Here is a 20,119-nt window from a genome sequence, read left to right as displayed (position 1 = left end):
ATCTCCAATTGTAGAGCTAATTTAACTCCTGAACGTGCAGAACAAATTATTGCTCTGCATGATAGATTAAAGAACAGAATTTAATACTCTGTGACAATCTCTCTCAGAATTATTGTGCTGAAAAGTGGAAATGTTGAAACAATGTGAATGTACTTTTCAAACAACATGATTTTTGGTGCTAAGTTTGTTGAAGCTCAGTAAGGACTCCAGAAAAATTGACAAGGATGAAATTTTTCCAAAGATAAGTTACATTTACACAAACACATACTTGGTTATGTTAGTTGGATGATATCAGTTACTAATGAACCAATGGAAACAGGTAAGATTCAATGGAAAAAAAATGTTATTTTTTTTCTAGCAGTGCAAAATGTAAACACACGCTGTAAATAGTTACCCAAAATTAATATGCCCACTTCATTTTAATACTTAATTCAAACATTATACTAAGTTTAAGATTAAAATAATTTCCCAAAAGTGTAACTGTACCACAAAAGCTCGAGCTCGGCTCGAAGTAAAATTCGTAGGCTCGCAGACCGCTAGCTTATTTATAGAAAAAATCCTAACCGCTAATCTGTACTAAAACTGAAATTTCTCAAGAAAAACTTTTTGTCTTTATATACATTTATACCAGAAATGTACCAAACTACATGTGATAAAGCAGGGTGGCCAGCCAACCGGGAAATCGGGAAATACGGGAAATAGCCAGGATTTCTTAAAAAAAACAAGGAATACCTGGAATCAACCAGGAATTTTTATTAGAACCGGGGATTTTTTTATGAAGTAACGATCGCAATAACATACGGCTGTTAAATGAGCACGTTCACCACCCGTCGAAGCACGACAGTATGCTCGTGTGCTATATTTTGTGAAAGTCAATTTGTTCATATTGCATTTAAAAACTTTTGTAGTACGTAAGAAACTGTTAACAATTCAGACTTCCATACTTAATATGTTTATGTATTCAAAAGCAACAGCATTTTGGCTGAAAATGTTGTTGTAGGGTGGTAGTAATTTCTCGCACGGCATGTTGGTAGCACTAGTTTTGTATGTATATTTGTTTTTACTTTGCGCTCATGTTGTTGCGTCACGGTATCACGGATACTTTTCTAGAGTTTTTTTTAAAAAGTTTAGTTGTGCGGGACGTTGTTTTGAATTTTTTAATCTAACATGTAATTGGCGCAGACTATCAAAATGTCAACGAGTTCGGTCACCACGTACAATGACAAATATACGGAAGAGTTTGAATGGGTGGAGAAAGATCCAAAGTGCAGGACACATGCTATTTGCAATTTGTGTAATGTTAAAATCAATATCGGTAGCATGTATGGGAAGAACAGCATTAGCCAGCCACGCAAGAGGGGCAAAACACGTGCGTTTGGTGTCAAGTAATTTTTGTGACGTGAGATTATAAATTTTTTGTTGGTGGTAGGTTTTGTTTTAAGCAAGTTCATTAATTTAATTTTTAAGTCTATAGTTAAGTTGTCTATTGTTTAACGCCAATAAAACATCATATTGTGTGTGCTTTGTGTAACAAAAATGCAAATTGTATGCAAATATTGATAAAAACCACCCTTGAAAAAACCAGGAATTTTATTATCCCAGAAGAGTGGCCACCCTGGATAAAGTCAAGGGACTTTTAGTGCAAGCAGAATACATCTCGCTTACATTAGATATGTGGACATCATCTGTTAAAAGATTCGGGTTTGGGTTCGAGATTCTGCAATTCCAGTCGAGGATTTGAGTTAGGACTCAGATTCGAGGAAATCAGGATTCGCCCCATCCCTATTTAAATCATTCAAATTTGAATTACTGCAATGCTTCTTCACTAGCACATATTTCAACTAAAAGTAAACCAATGGAAAACTTAATACAACCTCATTACATTAACTGTAGATATTACAGTGAAACCCCTAATTTACACTTTTCAGGGGAACAGAGACAAAAAGTGTAAATTGGGGGAATCATATTTATAAAATGTAACATACCTGGTTTAATGCACTCCTTTTACTTTAGTAGTCAGAGACATAAAAAAAAAAACACTGTAAACGAAATATCTTTACAAAAAAATCCTTCATTAGGGCTATGTAAACAAAATTAAATTTACAACATATAACTTATAAAATTGTGTGAATACAGCATTGAAGCAATGTGTGCCATGATAGAATGTTACCATAAAAAAAGTTTTGTAGGCTTATGTACATCAACTTTCAAGCCTAACTTCGGCCTATTTCTTTGTAAAATAATCAGAAATCTTGGTTTGCTTGCATCTTTGAGTGTTCATGCACATGATCTGCTTCTCTAAAGTATGAAAATTATCAAAAACACCATCACAGTGTTCACCAGAAGATACTCCAATGTTGTCTTGCAGTGTTTGAATAGCAGCAAGAGCATCTTTACTCGTGGGTGTTGTCACTTCATCATCTTCGTCAGTATCCTGTTGAGAAGTACTGACATGGCTTTTTACAATATCTTCTATATGTATTGCACTTCCGAAGTGATCACCTGACTGTCCACATCCACGTAATCTTGAAATAATTTCTCCTGCAACACACTCTCATGTCCATCAACATCTTCAATGTCACTGTAATCATCTACACTGAGAGTGTAAGCCTTTCCTGGGAACACAAATCCAGCTTTTGCAAAGCAGTTTTGAATTGTTGATGTTTTCACTTATTTCCAGGCTCTTGCACTAAAATTCAATGCAGTCAGCAGATTTATCTTCATCAAAGAAGGGTCTTTTCCAACATCAAGCATTGTTACTGCCCTTGAAACTAGATATCTGCGGTACAAAAACTTGAATGCCTGAATGATACCCAAGTCAAGGGGCTGTAGCTAACTCGTGCAGTTTGCTGGGAAGAAGACAATATCAGTGTTGCGAAGCTGGATGGTTGCTTTGTGAGCAGAGCACTGATCTATGAAAAGAAGAACTTTCCTATTTTGCAAAGCCATTTTTAAATCAAATGCATGCAACTGGCTCTGAAACAAAGCATTGGTCATCCAGGCTTTGATGTTTGCTTCGTACTTTGTTGGGAGTGACTTGATGTTTTTAAAACACCAAGGTTTCCTCACTTTGCCAATGACATAAAGGGGGAATTTTTCACTTCCTTCTGCATTGGTAAGCAATAACACAGTAATCCGTTGCTTGCTGAGCTTACCTCCGTGACACACTTCCGCTTTAAAAATAAAGGTTTTGTCTGGTAGAACATTGAAAAACAACCCCGTTTCGTCAGCATTGAAAACATTTTTCGGGTCGAACCCAGCAATTTTTTCCTGTAGCTTTTCCTTCCAATGTTCCACAGTCTCCACATCCACACTTTTGCCACAAACCACCTTGTAAACTACATTGTGACGCTGCTTAAACCGATCAATCCATCCATTGGAAGCTGAGAAATTTTGAATTCCCAGTAGGGATGGGATTTTCGAATCTTGGATTCGTCGAATATACCGAATCCTATGGATTCGAGGATTCGTAGGATCCGAGGTGGGATTCGAAGTAGGATTCGAGGTGGGTTTTTAAGAGTTTTAGGTAGTAATTGAAAATTGTAGTGCTGGGCGAAGTTCGAAAATTTAGAACCGAACCGAACCCTTACGTTCGGTTCGGTTCGAAACCTCATAAAATATATTCGAAAAACCGAACGTTCATTTAAAAAAAATTACGTTTTTCTAATTTTCTAACACCCATTTGAGACCATTCACAAAACAGCACAACAAAATTCCATTACATGTAATAATCCTACTTTTATCGCATAATCGTCGCCTCAACAGTTTCAAGTGCAGACAAAAAAAAATTATTAATTGTCGCATAACTCGCATAGAATTTTTTTCATATAGGCGCGCTTTGTTTTTTATTTACTTTAGAGATTTTTGTATGCATTTCTCGTACTACGTAATATAAACTATCGTACAAATGCCAAAGGTATTGTATATTATACCTTTAACTATAGTGCGTGTACGAGAAGTGTTGTAAAATCACCAAAGATTGCGTAACCCATACGTTAAACTAAAGCGCATGTACGAGAACTCTCGTATTTCGGCAAAACTAACGTGATCAAGTTTACACAAGACAAATGCGGTAGGAAATGATTACGTAAATTACGTACCTATTTTAAATTACTGGGATGTATTTATTTTCTTTGGCCTTTTTGGTTATAACAGTCAGGTACTGAAAATATTAATTTAATCTTGTGTATTAAAAGTACTGGTCCAGTAAATTTTACAGTACGGTACTAAGTTGACTAGCGTAGTTGCGGCAGCCATCATTATTTCTCGTGTTTTGTTTTTTCCGACGCAAATTTCTATAACCACACTGCTTACGTTACGTTAACAAAATTATTGTTCTTGAGGTGATTTGCGATGAGCAGGCTTACGTCGTTGAAGTTTTCTAAATGGAGAAAAGATAATGACGACCCAGATGACCCAGAACCACCCCAAAAAATGTCTAAAGTTTATTCTGACGAGCAGCATTCTTCCAAGAAAACAGCAACTGCAGTCAGCGGGTTTTGTAATGTAGATAGGTAACTTAATTCACATTCGACTTTTTTTTAATGTCCTATTAAAAAGTGTTACTTATTAAAAATGTTATGTGGCCTTATGCTGAATGTTCGTCATCTTTATAATAATATATTTTTTTAATGAAGGTTAGTGTACACTGAAAAAGGAAGATACCTAGTCTTTTTGAAATTTAGATGGAACTTCTTCATGAATTAAAAGTATATATAAAGAAATTAAATGCAAAATGATTTTCTCTAAACTGTTTTCTTTCCTTCATTATTTATTGCATAAACTTAACTTATAAAATGTTTTGCAATTTAATAAAGCTAAGCCATATGTTTTAATTTTACATATGGCTGGAGAACTTTTCTTTCTCACCATTCAGTTAAAGACCAAAATGCTGGTGGTCGGTTCATTTTAATTCCAAACAATTATTTCTGTATGAGGTTTGGTTCGTCTCGGTTCGAAATTTTTTTGCTATGGTTCGATTCAGTTCGAAACTAGAGAACTGAGGTTCATCCAGCTCTAAAAAATTGTATACCTAAATAATATTATAAAGGTAACGGAAATAGCACAAACATAAGATAAACTACGCTGCATTTTGTCAATTAGCATAACTACTCGATCATTTCCAACCTTCAATAATATAACATTGCAGAAAAAAACTTAATTTTTTTTAAATGGTGTCTGTTATACAAACGTATTTTATTGAAAACATAGGAAGGATAAATGTAACAGAGAATTAGACGGATAAAAACTTACGTGTGTGGTTTTTGAGGTTATTTGTCTATTTTATATCAGGTGTACATACACTATGCACTTATTTTATAATTTTATAAATACACATGTGATTTTTTTTTAATAACATGTGAAATTTAGTGTGGGACTGGGATTCGAGATTCGATGACAAACACTGAGGATTCGAACAAGGATTCAGATTCGACCAAAATGTGGATTCGTCCCATCCCTAATTCCCAGCCTAGAGGCAATAACACGTGCTTTTTCTCTCAGTATTGTACCATTAATTGGTAAATTTGTGGCACGTGCACCAGAAAACCACTCAAGAAGAATATCTTCCAGCTGTTTGAAATTTGAGTCCTTACATACCGTGTTTTCTCGTATAATCGTCACACATTTTATTCTAAAATCAAGTTTGAATATTAGGGGTGCAACGATTATGTGGAGGAAAAAAAAAATTTTGTTTGGTAAAGTTATTCATAAAAACAAAACCCGTTTATGGAAAGTACGTTTATTTAAAAAATGGTGGAGTATATAAGAGCACGCCAAACAATCTATATTAATAATTCCTTAAACAAAAACCTTTCTTCAACTTTAAATAGAAAGACCAAAACTCTTAACGCGAACGCAAGCCACTTGAATCTGACGTGAACTAACGTGTCGTAGTACACACTTGCCACGAAAGAATGCAGTTAACTCTGCACCTGACAGAGAGAGCGCGTTGCATCCAATCGGCGAGATATAGATATTTGACTACGTGTGCGCTCTCTATGCGGGAAGCAACTATAACGGTTCGTTATATACAAAATAAACAGTTCAACGCCGATTGTAATTTTTGTTGTTTTTTATTTTTTTCCAAACAGAATGCCCCGACGAATCCAAACACTTACAATTGTTCATTCACTCGTTCCACATGTATATGCCCGTCGAACAGATGCTCGTAGTTCGCATGATGAGAAATTACCGAAAAATAATATCGTAGATGAAGTCCTTCAGTAGTGTTTTACTGCAAGAACACGAAGATGGTGCGACCTCGAAGAGGACAGCACCCAGCGAAAACGAATTCCGCCCCGAGCCAACTGCCGACGAAGGTGGCCGCAATTTCTAATTCATTGTCCGAAAGAAAATAAAACGAATTAGGTTGACTTAATATTCGGCCTGGCTCCGACCACCAACGTGAAATTATCTCTTAGTACATTACATTATAATTTAGTGAGAAGCCACCGAACGCGACCTACTGTGGCAGCGATCGACAGACGACTGATGATCTCATGAACTCGTCTCCTCCACGCAGGGAGTAGACGTCACATGACCTCACCGACCAATCACACGCACGCTTCATTCACTCTACAGATATCAGCCAATCACAGAGCAAGTTACAACACATGAAAAAATCTTTTACACACAGAACTCTGGGCTTCCCCTGATCAGTCTCTTTTCAATTTCACCTCGAAATCGGGGACTCCCATTCTCGTTCTCTCTCCCACACCGTGAGACAGCAGTTATCACTCGGTTCCCATGCAGGGGGGAAATTACCGTCTTTATCTCGGTTGGCGGGGAAGCACTGTTCCTTTCTCACTTACACTTCCAGGCCTCTCATGCCTCTCTTTCTAACCATCACACAAGCCCAGACACAGTCCCGTGATTTATAATTATATTACAACACGTTAATAAAATTTAAGAACAATAATTATAATACGAATTACTTTACAAAATTAAAATTATTGAGAAAAAACCTGTAAAAGTAGGCCTAAACAGGTAAAAATCTAGTACAACGGATCATTTGTGAATAATTACATAAAAATTACTAATGATAGAAAATGTCTAATAAAATAATAAATACCTTCTTAAAAACATAGCAAGTGAAAAATATCAACCCTAAAATATATAACAAACGGTAAAATATAATTAGAAAGATTTTTAAAGAAATATTTACATTCATGAGAATAGTTTAAAAGAAAAATTATTTAATTAGGAGGGCAGGGTTCTGCAACATTACACAACATAACCAAACATGAATGATGCGCTGGCTACATTTTTATAAGCGGTACGCCGCTGTAATGCAGACATTCAGATAAAGGAAATACCGTTTAAAAACGTCTTTAAAAGAAAATTTACACGTCGGACAACTTTGTATTTCCGTTAATTAAATAAATAAGTGGTAATGACCAAAATTAAATTTTAGATTATACCTCCACCGCGGCGACGCAGTCGATCAGAAAGGAAATAACGTTTAAAAAGTCTTTATAAGAAAATATACACGTCAAACAACTTCGTATTTTTCCATTAATTTATTAAGTGGTAATGACCGAATAAATATTAGATTTCTGCTTTAAAATACATCGTTTTATACGGAAAAGATATGTACACAAAGCACTCAGCATCTACTAGTGGAACCAAAAACATCATGCGACGTTCACGCGAGAAGTTTTTTGATCCCAATTTTGACAGCCTAAAATATGGTTGCGACAATTACACGCGTGTACCATTATGCGATAAAACACAGTATTTACCTTTTTTTAGCACTTGTCCCACATCGTGCGGCATTTGCAGTGATGATTTCTCGGCTTTTGATGATGGTGTTGAGTGTACTCACAGGGATTGAAAGTTCTTTCGCAAGGTCCACACGTGATCCCAACATATTCGTCTAACTTATAAGTTATTTTAATTTCATCGCAAACGGTGATAGTTTTTTGCAGTTTCACTTTCTCCATTTTCTCACAGATATTAATAACGACAAAGAGTTAAAGATGTGTCAAATACATTTACCGCTAAAGCCAATGATACTACCAGCGCTCGTAGCGGAAAGCTGTGGAAATAGAAGTCATTGTGAATTGTGCAAGGTTACTTGCACTGTTCACGGCGCGAACTCATTCACATACGCAGCTTTTGATGTATCTTTCTTCTATGGCGGCCATGTTTCGATGTTTGTAAACACTGAACGAGACGTTGATAACGGGAATGAAGAAACTTTTCCGACGTAACAAGTGTGAAAACGACATACCGCTAGGGTTGTGCGAATGTTCGGTATACCGATACCGAAATCGAAATTTTGCTACTTTCATTTTCGATTTCGGTTAGAATTTCATCTGTCGAAGTTCGTTTTTAGCAAAATATTTCGAGCCAAACGAAAGTTCAATAGCTTACCGAAGTTCCGTTTGTTCTAGTTGAAAAAGAACTCGTAATTTAATAAAAATGTACAGTAGAATACCGGTACAATAACGTACCTTATTATAAAGTATATTTCACTTAACGAATTTTTTTTAAGTCCCGGCCAAAAATCGTATCTTCGCCATGCAAAACGGTTTCAGTTTAAAGTATCATATTTTCACTATAACGTAAAAATTCTACTAGTAGCGTGGCATTACTACACCAAAATTTACTTAAACTGGTAAATAAATTTCCAGCTAAATGATTAATGTAGTAGAACAAAGATACACAAATACCACCGCAACGTATTTTCTAACCTCTAAATTTTCAAAACAAAGTTAACAAACAGTTGCGCGCACAACCATAGATTATACTGTACGTAGTATGCGACGTGAGCAACACAACACCATTCGATACATCGAAAGACGGAAGTTCGAGAGAAGTATTAATTATTTAGACAAAAGTGTTACGCTACGCTAAAAATACTGTTTGATGTCTGTGCCGGAATTGTTTATTGTTAGTGTTGAGTTTATTTTCAGGTTACGTTATTTAGGCACCGCATTGTATTTGTGCTACAATATGAATGATCCTGGAGATAAAAGAAACGAAAGCAATTCACGCTTAAGGAAAAAGTGGATATACTCAGAGAATTAGACAAGGGGAAAAAAGCAAGTCGCAGTTGCTAATACATATGGCATTGCGACTCTCCTGTAGCAATTTTTTATATATTTTTTTTCTCTTTGTAAAGATATGTATGCATGTTTCAGTACTAAGTACAAAAACTTGAGGTACCTGTAAGTACTTAGCACTGAGATTCTACTGTAATGTCTTTATATGATTTGCTTGTTATTACTAATAATGTAATAACATATGCAAATCATATAAAGACATTAATTAGAAAAAAGATTTCCATTAAGATTAATTTACGTGGTGATGAAAAAAACTCACATTAATGAAAATACGGTAAAATCATAATTTGAACAAACATGGCAGATAAAGTAAACAAAATTCAACCGTGATTACAGTAGGCCTAGGTATCAAAACAAAATCATGCAATATTTGAAAAATTACCTGATTCATTTGCTTTCAAACAGTAGTGTAGGTACTATATTCGTAAAACATACATTCCAGAACTGTTAGTACAGTATTTAGTATTTACCGTATACACATAAACAAAGAACGTACCTACTTTTATTCGCGCACAGCCAAACAAAAACATTGTCGTCTGCTTTATTTAAATTTTACATACTCTGACTGGCATATAAAATCCTCATAATATACAGCCAATTAGACAAAAAGGTCAACAAGTCACTGCGTGTAATGACCACTTGGCAGCAACCATTTGTTATGTTTTGTTTTGACCATGTCCCTTGCCTGGTCTACAGCTTCCTGAGCTAGCCATGTGTGACAGTGGTGCAAGATGGCCGTTCCGCAGTATTCACGTATTTTTTCATCAAAACCATGCACGTGATAAATATATTATCATAGACTGCGACATTACGACTGTAAAGGAAATAGTCTGTGCGCTGAAAGATCTGGATTGATTCTTGAAATTTACGAGTGACATGGGGCTGTGTTGTGTGGTCTAGGGCGGATGTTGATTATATTAAATAATAATATTTATATATATATATATATCAAAAGGTACCAAAATGATTTATGTAATAGAATTTATTACTGAAGAGCAAATTTTGGGGCACTTTTTTCTTTGTTAATTAAATAATTTCGCTTAACTTTCGTTAAGAATATATTTATCTCATAAAAAATTCATTTTCGTTTCACTTTCGCGAAACTTGATAAATTTTCTTTCACTTTCATTTCGTGTGGAAAAAGTCACTTTCGCACATCCCTACATACCGCCTTATGGAAAATAAATTGGGCCAAAAACAGAGGAGGTAAATAACGGGAAAACGTAAATACCGTTAACGTAAATACGGGGTTTCACTGTACTTTTGACTTTTGCAGCTTTATATCACTTTTATCTAGAGACCAGAAAAAATTTTGATTTGTGAATTTGCTATAATTACCCATCACTATTGAGCAGTGGGAATTGTAATGAAAGTTAAATATATTTTGACTTGTAAATTTTTTTGTAAATGATTTAATTCCAGAATTTTTAGTATTCTCGAATATCCACAAATTTTTAGTCATTTAATTTATTCTTTAGTCATAAAACTTATAGGTGTTAATGCACCATATCAATGGGACACTGAACCATGACATATTTATCTCGGTTTCAGGCAACTAGAATTTGAAAAATAAATTGTCTCTGTGGTTTTTTTATCTTTAAGAAAATAATTATTTTGTTATTAAAACTTAGATAAGCAATGAGACATTTTTAAAGCAGATCAAAACTAACTATGAAACTTCTTTGTTTGCCCACTCTCTCGCTCTAAAATCTTCAAGGCCGGTACTTATACCTCTCTCATTCCTCCAGTGCTGGCTGACCACGTTTTTCCATCACTTCCACCCCTTTCTTCAATGGGGTATTTTTCCCAGTACATTATTTTCAAGCCAAACTACCCAATGACGGAAATAAGTCCAGTATTCTGAGGGGTTGGGTTTTGCAAGACAGAGGGCCCTTTTATTATTTCGTACAAATATCTACCCACATTTATTAAACAAGTATTAAAATTATCTTTGAAAATATCAAGTTAAGTAGAAAATGCTTGATTATTTTTTTTTAATTTAATTTTATGTTTTATTTATGTATATAAATGTACATGTCCCTTGGTTTTTTATATATTTCTTTTTAACTAAAGAAATTCATAATTTACTTAAGAATTTTACCAAATTTAACCGAGAAATTTTGTGTCTGGGTCTACTACTACTGCAGTATTATTTTTATTAATTTTTTATCATTTACTTAATCGTTTTTGAACAAATATTTAAATTTTTCTCAAGCTATTGTTTTATTGGTATACCTAAATTAAATACTGACTGCAAAAATAAAAAGTTAGGTAGAATGTATTACAAGATTTTGCTGCGTCACAGGATGTTGGTACAGTGCTGATCCAGCATCTAGTGTCATGTAAAGCAACTGTGCTACCTAGGGGCTTGACTTTGTGGATGGATTATGGTAAAGCGGGGTGCTGATAAGTCATATTAAACAAACCCATCATTTATTAGGACATACTGTATCTTTGATGTGACTTGAAGTTGTGTGGAGGTGAACCTAAAATTGAGAACTAATTTTTAAGAACCAGATCCGAACCGAAAACAGTCTTAAGTATCACATCCCTAGTAAAAACAATATCACTTTCATAATAACTATGACATAGGAAACATATTTGAAGCCTACTGTATAGTACTGTAGTTGTAATACAGTGAATAATCTCCCGACTGATGTAGGAATGTCTCAGCATGCAGCACCTGGTGCGTGTTGTAGATGTCTCTGCTGCTGCGACGACCGCCCGGCCGAGAGGCGTACCCCGGAGACGTGTTCTACCTGCACTCCCGTCTGCTGGAGCGCGCCGCCAAGATGAACGAGACCAATGGCGGCGGCTCCCTCACCGCTCTTCCCGTCATTGAGACACAGGTTCGTGCTGGTTGCAGTTCTTGTATTGGTCTACCGAACATGGCAAAAACTGGGTTTTTCTTATGGAGGGCTTTTGCCAAATTATGCAAATAGATTTTTACAATTATGGAAATAAATTTATATTGCAGTAATCATATTGGTAGTACTACAAATTTAAAAATATTTCCTGCCATGTTTTCAAAATACAGTAGAGCTTCATTATAAAGAACACAAAGCGACCAAAATTATGGCAGTTTGTTATAATGAAGTTCTTTATACCGAAATCACAACGATTGCCTGTTTTGGGGTTTTTAACATAACTCGATCTTGTTAAAAAACAAAGTAGAAAATCTTATACCAATATGAGTGGTACAAGCATCAATTACTTTAACAGTTATACTTTGGGATCAAGATACATACATACATACTAGTATGTATATGTACAATACAGAAATACGTAGGTAAGTTGTTTGCCAAAGCAGTAAGCCTACCTTTGGAATCAAGACAAGCTGTTTGCAAAAATGCTGTAATAAATGAAAAATATAAAATTTAAAAGTTAGGAAAAAATTTTTTACATTTTATTGTCTTCCAAACTGCATCGCTGGGTGAGAATTGTGGATAATGTTGATTTGGAAATACCAAACTTTTTAGCCACATCAGTCTTTATTTCCTTTATCTACTGCTTTTAACATTTCAAGTTTCACATCAATCGCCTTTCGTTACCTAGAAGACATGTTCAGTAGTACGGTTTTTTAAACTATAAAAACAAATGGACCCGACACATGTAAAAATAAGTTATACTCGTAGTATAGCCACGTTTCTCAAGGGAAGCCTACACCTCACGTAGTTTCGGTTCCCTGCAAGAATTTCCGAAGGTTTCCTAAGTTTTGCGTTTTGGTATTAACGCTACTTCAGCCGCTAAATCAGAAGTTTCCAATGAAAACAAGCATGTTGTGACTGACCCCTAACCCTTTGATTTTTTAAATTTCAATTTTTGAGAGAAATCCGAAGTTGCACGAACGTGGTAGGGAACCGAAACTACGTGAGTTGTAGGCTTCACGTTTCTCAAACAATAAACAAGGAAATGATCAGAGATGTGTGTGTAGCAATACTTTATGATGTAGAATTTCGCATAAGATACACGTCGTGCGAGCATAGAACAAAGAGTAATGTCAGCGAATACCACAATGCAGCGCTATAGTCGCTACACCAGTTTTGTGCATTAATTTCAACACTATTCCATTGCAGTCATCTATGGCGCGTATCAAAATAAATAAGATGGCAGTTTGTGGGTGAATGGCGACGATTTTATCCGTTTGTCGTTTACCGTGCCGGGCAGAAAAGTGTTCGTTCAAATGAATATTTATAGAATATTTTAAAAATTAGAGCGAGAAAATTCGTACTAGTGAAATTTTTTTACGTTATGTTATATGGACGTCTGGCGGAACCAAAGGCATAGTTCGTAGTAATGAATTGTTCGCTCTAATGAAGTTCGTTAAAACGGTGTTTTACTGTATTCTGCAAGATGGCATTGTGACACTTCAAGTAGTTTATCATTTTAGCAAATGATAAAGTTAGGTATAAAGATGTGATATTGTAAATTAAGTTGGTTTGGGTTAGCAACATTTAAAATACTGTAAAAACGTTACGAATTACCTATTTAAAATAGGGGTGAGCCGATGCCGATTGCCAATTATTAAGATCGGCCGATTTTGATCATTTTGCCATTTGCATGATCGGCTTCATGCATGCTGATCCTTTTTGCTGATTACCGCTTTCTGAAGACAAAAAATTCTCTTTACGTAACACAAAAGCGCCGACATATTTTTTGCTTCAGAACTGTTGCTTGACGTTTTTGAGTAACATTTGTTACTTACGTGTTTTAATCTTTTCTGCAGAAAAAAAAAGTAAAGATATTCTTAAAAAATAAACATATTCATGAAAAGTATGTTTGTTTAAAAAGAGTAAACAAAACCACACCAAACCATTTAATAAGTCGCGCAACAAAAATATTTTGTTCAAATTAAAATAGAAAAAAGAAAACGCAGACGACATTACTGCAACAAAACGTACTCCTCGTGCACAAAGCTGAATATTTCCTTTATTAATTTACGTGCCAATAACACAAATTACACAGGCCTGCATTTTTCGAATTTTTGAAAATTGTCTCACATTTGGTGGCTGAACTTTATATTTTTAAGTGTGCTGAATCCAAATATGACCATGGTTTTTTTCCATCACGTAAGGTTTTCCTACAAAATGCAAATAAAAATTAGGAGAAATAATACAATTTTATAAATGATCAAGAAACTTCACTTTATTTTTATTTATCATAAAATTTATTGTTCATAAATCACTTAGAGCGCTTTTAACACCATTTACTGTATGATATGACCAATTTGTATGTTTATTCGTCTTCATTATGCCTCATTCTCTTCTTTTTGAAGCTCCTTTTATGGCTTTCTCGTTTGTAGACTTTGTCCGGTAAGTCCCTCTTCAGCATCCAACAGTAGTCAGCAATCATAGTAATGTTCCATCGACCTTGATACCTCCTTTCCATTTCTTTCACGTCTTGGTGAAATCTTTCACCCTGTTCCTCACTCACAGCTCCTAGGTTTTGTGGGAAGTAGTCAAGATGGGAATTCAGGAAGTGAAGTTTTAAACTCATCGAACAACCCAGATTTTTCAGTTTAGTCAGCATATTCTCTACAATGAACATGTAGTTAGGGTCCTTATAATTTCCTAGAAACTTGGTTATTACCTCTTTCAAAGAAAGCCAAGCCTCTTTTTCTGTTATATTCATTTTCGTCTCAAACACATCATCTTTCATCAACTTACGAATATCAGGGCCGACAAAAATGCCCTCTTTCAATTTCGCCTCAGACAATCCTGGAAACTTTTCTCCCAAGTATTTGAAACACGGGCCATCTTTTGGCAATGCTTTGACGAATTGCTTCATAATACCCAATTTAATGTGGAGTGGGGGCAGAAGAACTTTCTCTGGTTCGACAAGATTTTCTCTTAACACGTTTTTAACTCCTGGTACTAATGCTTCTCTTCTTGGCCACTCCTTTCTAATCCAATGTGAACTTTTGTCTCTACTGTCCATTCACATATAAAGCATGGGAATTTTGTGTACCCTCCCTGCTGTCCCAGTAACATCGAGATCACTTTTAAATCTCCACAAATCGTCCACATATGTTCATTATAATTAATCTTTGACAATATCATTTCTAAATTTTCATAACGCTCTTTCAAGTAAACAGAGTGGGCTACTGGTACTGATGCATACTTATTACCATTGTGCAGAAGTACGCCTTTAAAACTTCTCTTTGACGAGTCAAGGAAAAGACGCCATTCATTGCTATTATACTCAATATTAAACATACCCATTAACGCTGTTATATTATGGCAGTAAACCAGTTCCTCATGCTGAGTGAAGAATGGAGTGAAATGTTTTTCACGGTTTCTGTACCAGTAGAAAGAAGTACCTGGAGCTAATAAATTTTTTTCTTTCAGTCGAGAAGATAGCAACTCAGCAGATTCTTTAGATAAACTTAAATCCCTGATCAAATCGTTCAATTCACATTGGGAAAACAGTTGAGGTTCACTTTGAGGTATATAGAATTCTTCATCACCTGAAACAGTGATTTCTTCTTCAGATGTTTCTGGTAGTGATATATCATCTAATGACTTTGGAGCAACGGGTACTGGAATATCTGGACCATGGGGAACAGGACGCATAGCACTCTGAATATTTGGATAAAAAATCTGTTTCTTATTAATCAAATTGTAACCTTGAATATCGCAAGAACAAAAATAGCAATCATCTGAATGATTACGAGGCTCTCTCCAGATCATGGGGATTCCAAATCGAAAAGATTTTTTCTTACCTTGGGTCCACTGACGAAGTTCTTCTACACAAATAGAACACACTTTATGTGGTGCCCACGATTTGTCTTGGTCCCCTAGCTTCATACCAAAATAGGCAAAATACGCTGTTTTCACAAAATCAGTAATATTTCTCTGTTGTTTTTTCACAATAAAACTTCCACAAATATAACAAAACTTATCAGGAGAAACACGACATCCTCTGGAGGTCATTTTATAAATAAATAAATAAGTCAGTGGTCAAAAAAACAAAAAACACACACAAACAAAACCAAGAGCAAATTAGATTTTATACGACTGTAAGACCACGTTAACTGTGTCAACACCAAGGGAACCTTCTTCTTCTACCTTGATAGTTATGGCCTTGGGGGGTACCCGTTCAGCCAGAAATGAGCGTGCCCTTATACGAAGCTTTTTTTTCTTTTATCATATCTTATCAATAAAATCTCTGTACAATTCGTCCATATTCGAATCATTATCATGCCCTAATCAATCAATTTGTAGCTTGTAAATAACACCCATGCCTTACCCGATACTCGAACCCAGAACCCCTCGCACCGTAAGCCGGTGTGCATCCGACTACGCTACGGAGGTCGGCACACCAAGGGAAGAATGATAGAAGGAAAGTAAGAAGTGCTATGAACGAGAAGGACAGAACATGAAAAATCCTGTTAGAACCTGATTGAACATGTTCTTGGCTGTCTGGCGGCCAAGAACCTCTTCACCCTGGCTGCTCTCATTCCTCTACCGAAAGTCATCTTTATCACCTGCTCTTGAACTTTAATGCTTTTATACCAGAAATCTTTAAAACAATTAAAACTAATTAGACCCCGCAATTATAATTATAAATATACAAAATCAGAAAACATTAGTGTATGCATTTACTCCTGAGGGGAAAATTGTAATATAACAATTGTACGGTAAGTATATTTTGTAAAAAAACTGTACGTGATGGACTTTTTAAAATATTTTTCCTGAATTGAGCACACTAAAATACTTAAGAATCACCCTTTAAATTCCAAACAATTTTTTCATCGCAGGCCTGTGTTATTTATCGCATAAACCACGACTGTAGCAAAAACAAAACGTCGAAGTTCTGGCTGTGTACCAACCTCCCGGTATTATTGGTCGCATCTGTTTAAAAATTACTGTAAAATAAGTACCGTATCATGTTAAATTAACATCTAAAAGGGTGTTAATTGTTTACTTAAATTTTTACAATACATTTAAAACCATATGGTTTAATTCTGGAATGGTAAAATAACGTTTACAGTTTATAAGTTCAAACTTATGATAAGTTGTGTAATCCATGGCAAGTTGGTCACTGTTCACAAAAACATGGCAGCGCAGCCACGTATTACCATAACTAAATGAATATAACCATATGACCAAGAAGGAAATTTCGGAAAATTTTTCAATTACAGTAGAACCCTGTTATAATGAATCTGAAGGGAGTAGTTTATATGTTCACTATAGAGGGGAAACTTTATGTCTGGGAAAACTTTTATATTGGCAATACATACTCAAAAGCATAATCTTAACTACACATAGGCCTAAGCCAAGAAAAGAACGAATGAAAATACTCAAAGCAACAGTTTTATGAGCAAATGCAGATATTATTTTTAATACACTACACATGTACAAACTTTCTATTAATGGTTCTTCGACATCGGCGTATTTTCCTTTTTTCAGGCGTTTAATACTCTGTGACGTATTCGCAGCTTGAGAAAGAAGATTGTTCAGCTTGTTTAATATTGTATTTAATGTGGATGTTGCAATTCCCAGTTCCTTTGATATTAACACGTGCGGGACAGTGGGGTTGGAGTCTACCTTTTTAATAATGTCCACTTTATCTCGCACAGATAATGCCTTACGTTTTTTAACGCGTTTTTCACCCTTTTTTATGTACGTATTTCTTACTGAAGCACATTTGCAGTTTAATAACACGAAATTCTTTTTACCGTCAAAAGTAAATAAACGGAAAATAACGAGTCTGGCGCATCAAAGATCACTACGTATCATTTAGTATCGCAGTTGCTAAAGCTGGAACGAAAATTTCTTACTTTATATGGAAAAATTTAGTCCACTGAGTTCTATCTAGTGGTAGTCTTAAAAACCTTACTCGATCAAAATGTCCGAAACGTGAATGATAAAAATGAGACGTAAAAATATTGAATTTGCTGCTATAATGTACATACGTATTTGTGTGACGGTAATTTATGTTTAATTTTGATAACTTATTAAATGTACACGCGTTCGCCCATTCTTTAACTATGCAGGGAAAACTATTTTTTATTTTCACCAAACTGAGCACCATTTCTGACTACACGTAGCCTACCGAGGCCACTCGATTACGACTTGTTTATATTATGAACAGTGGACAATGGAGTAGCATATTGGGGAGAAAAACAATGTGATCCAGAATAGACGTTTTGTGAAAATACTTGTAATTATATGAAAATATTTGAGATAAATGTGCATTATCTCGGCAAAATTTGTTCGTGGTACACGGGAAAACGTATCAACATTGACAAAAGTTGTGCGCTATATCCAATAAATTAATACATAACCTCACATCATTTTGCCGGGACCGAGACGGAAATTTACTATAAACAGGAATTCATTATAGGCGGGTTCACTATAAACGGGTTCTACTGTATCTGTATTGTGCTACATTTACAGTAGAACCTCGATGATACGTTCCCGTTTCATACATTTTCCCGTGTCATACACCGATTAATTTCGGTCCCGCCGAAAGTACTATATTTACAATGGTTTACTTTCCTGGAACATACACTTATAAAACCATTACTTTCCCGTTTCATACGTTTTTACGAAGCGGAAAAGTCCTAAAGTTCACAAATTTTTTTTTATATTCCTCCTTATAAACTCCGTTTTAATGCTTTTATTTTGAAAAACGATCATTGTTTACATTTGCAAACGTAAGAAAATAACTTTATTGCACCATAGATTTGGATAGTATCAGGAAGACTGTGCACTTCGCTAGTAGCATCTATGGCCAGCACCAAGCGAGACTAGTGGCGCAAACAAGAAATGATCATGAAAATGGTGCACGTGCTTTACCAAGGAACGGATCTCATATTTTGTGCAGTCATTTATCTTTGAACTGAATATACCCGTTTGTTATTGTTTTTTTACGATTGGATTTTTTTGTATTTTTTAAGGCCACTGTTTCTCATGTCAGCTTTACTTGATTATGGACTGTATTTTACATTTCTGGTGGTTTTATTATATGTATAATATAATTATGAATTCATATATTTCAGTAATGTAATGTAATTATTTACACATATGTATTTATGTTTAATCTGGCATTGTGCTGGTATGCTAGATTGGAAAAAAATTTCATTATTGCCATTCCCTTTTCATACACTTTCCCGCATCATACACCATTTTTGTGCCCTCCGTTGAAAAGTGTATGACAGGGGTTCTACTGTATTTACAGAATAAAGTTATCCCGGCACTAAATATAATATAGAACATAGTTATGGCTGTGATTGCATCAATTTTCTTAAGCGCATTGAGTATCGCCTGAGGTATGTACGTACGGTAACGTCTGTTTTAGGTATGCGGAATGTTTTGTTTACCTATTTATTATTCATACGATTATACGTAATGGAAAACACCATTAAATAAATCATTGAAACACGTCTTAACAATAATTATGCCGAACGGTTGTGCTTTAAATTTAAAGTGTAGTGAAAATACTGAAAATGAACCTTAACCCCGTAACTTTAAAAAACCGATCTTTTCAGTACCCGAAAACGGTTCCGGTCCGGGGGCCTTGAATCGGGGAACCGAAGAACCGACCTGACCCATCCCTAGATTCAACATAATTAATTATGAATAATGCCAACAGGCTACATTTTTATATGCGATACGTAGCGGCGACAAAGTCGAACAGATAAAGCTTAAAACGTTTAAAAACATCGTTAAAAGAAAATTTACACATCAGACAACTTCGTATTTCTGTAAATTTAATACGTAAACGGTAAAATCCATATGAATAATAGATTTCAACTATAAAATACATTGTTTTATATGGGAAAACTACATACACAAAGCAGTTAGAATCTAACAGCGGGACCAAAACATATTGCGAATTTTTTTCCCTCCAAATTTGAACTTCTTAAAATAACGGGGCAACGATTATGCGATAAAACATGCGTATGTATATGGACGACTCGATTGAAAACAAGTCATTACTAATCAATTGTGTAACAAACTGAGATAGTTGACCTCGACTGTCTGGCGTGTTCACAACAGTCACAGAATACAGTATTTATCACATTTTTTTGTTTAGTCATTTTG

At 35.1% G+C, this 20,119-nt stretch overlaps 1 protein-coding gene across 1 annotated transcript in view; it reads left to right on the top strand.

The window, feature by feature from the left end:
* Positions 1 to 20,119, top strand: part of LOC134530572 (ATP synthase subunit alpha, mitochondrial) — a 42,694-nt gene that overhangs the window by 19,815 nt on the left and 2,760 nt on the right. Inside the window, exon 7 of the mRNA XM_063365528.1 lies at positions 11,768 to 11,917. Coding sequence (XP_063221598.1) covers positions 11,768 to 11,917 — 150 coding nt within the window. The remainder of the gene's footprint in view (positions 1 to 11,767; positions 11,918 to 20,119) is intronic.

Source organism: Bacillus rossius, chromosome 3 (assembly GCF_032445375.1).
Source record: "Bacillus rossius redtenbacheri isolate Brsri chromosome 3, Brsri_v3, whole genome shotgun sequence".
Taxonomy (NCBI): domain Eukaryota; kingdom Metazoa; phylum Arthropoda; class Insecta; order Phasmatodea; family Bacillidae; genus Bacillus; species Bacillus rossius.
This window is presented reverse-complemented; position numbering and strand designations above follow the sequence as displayed.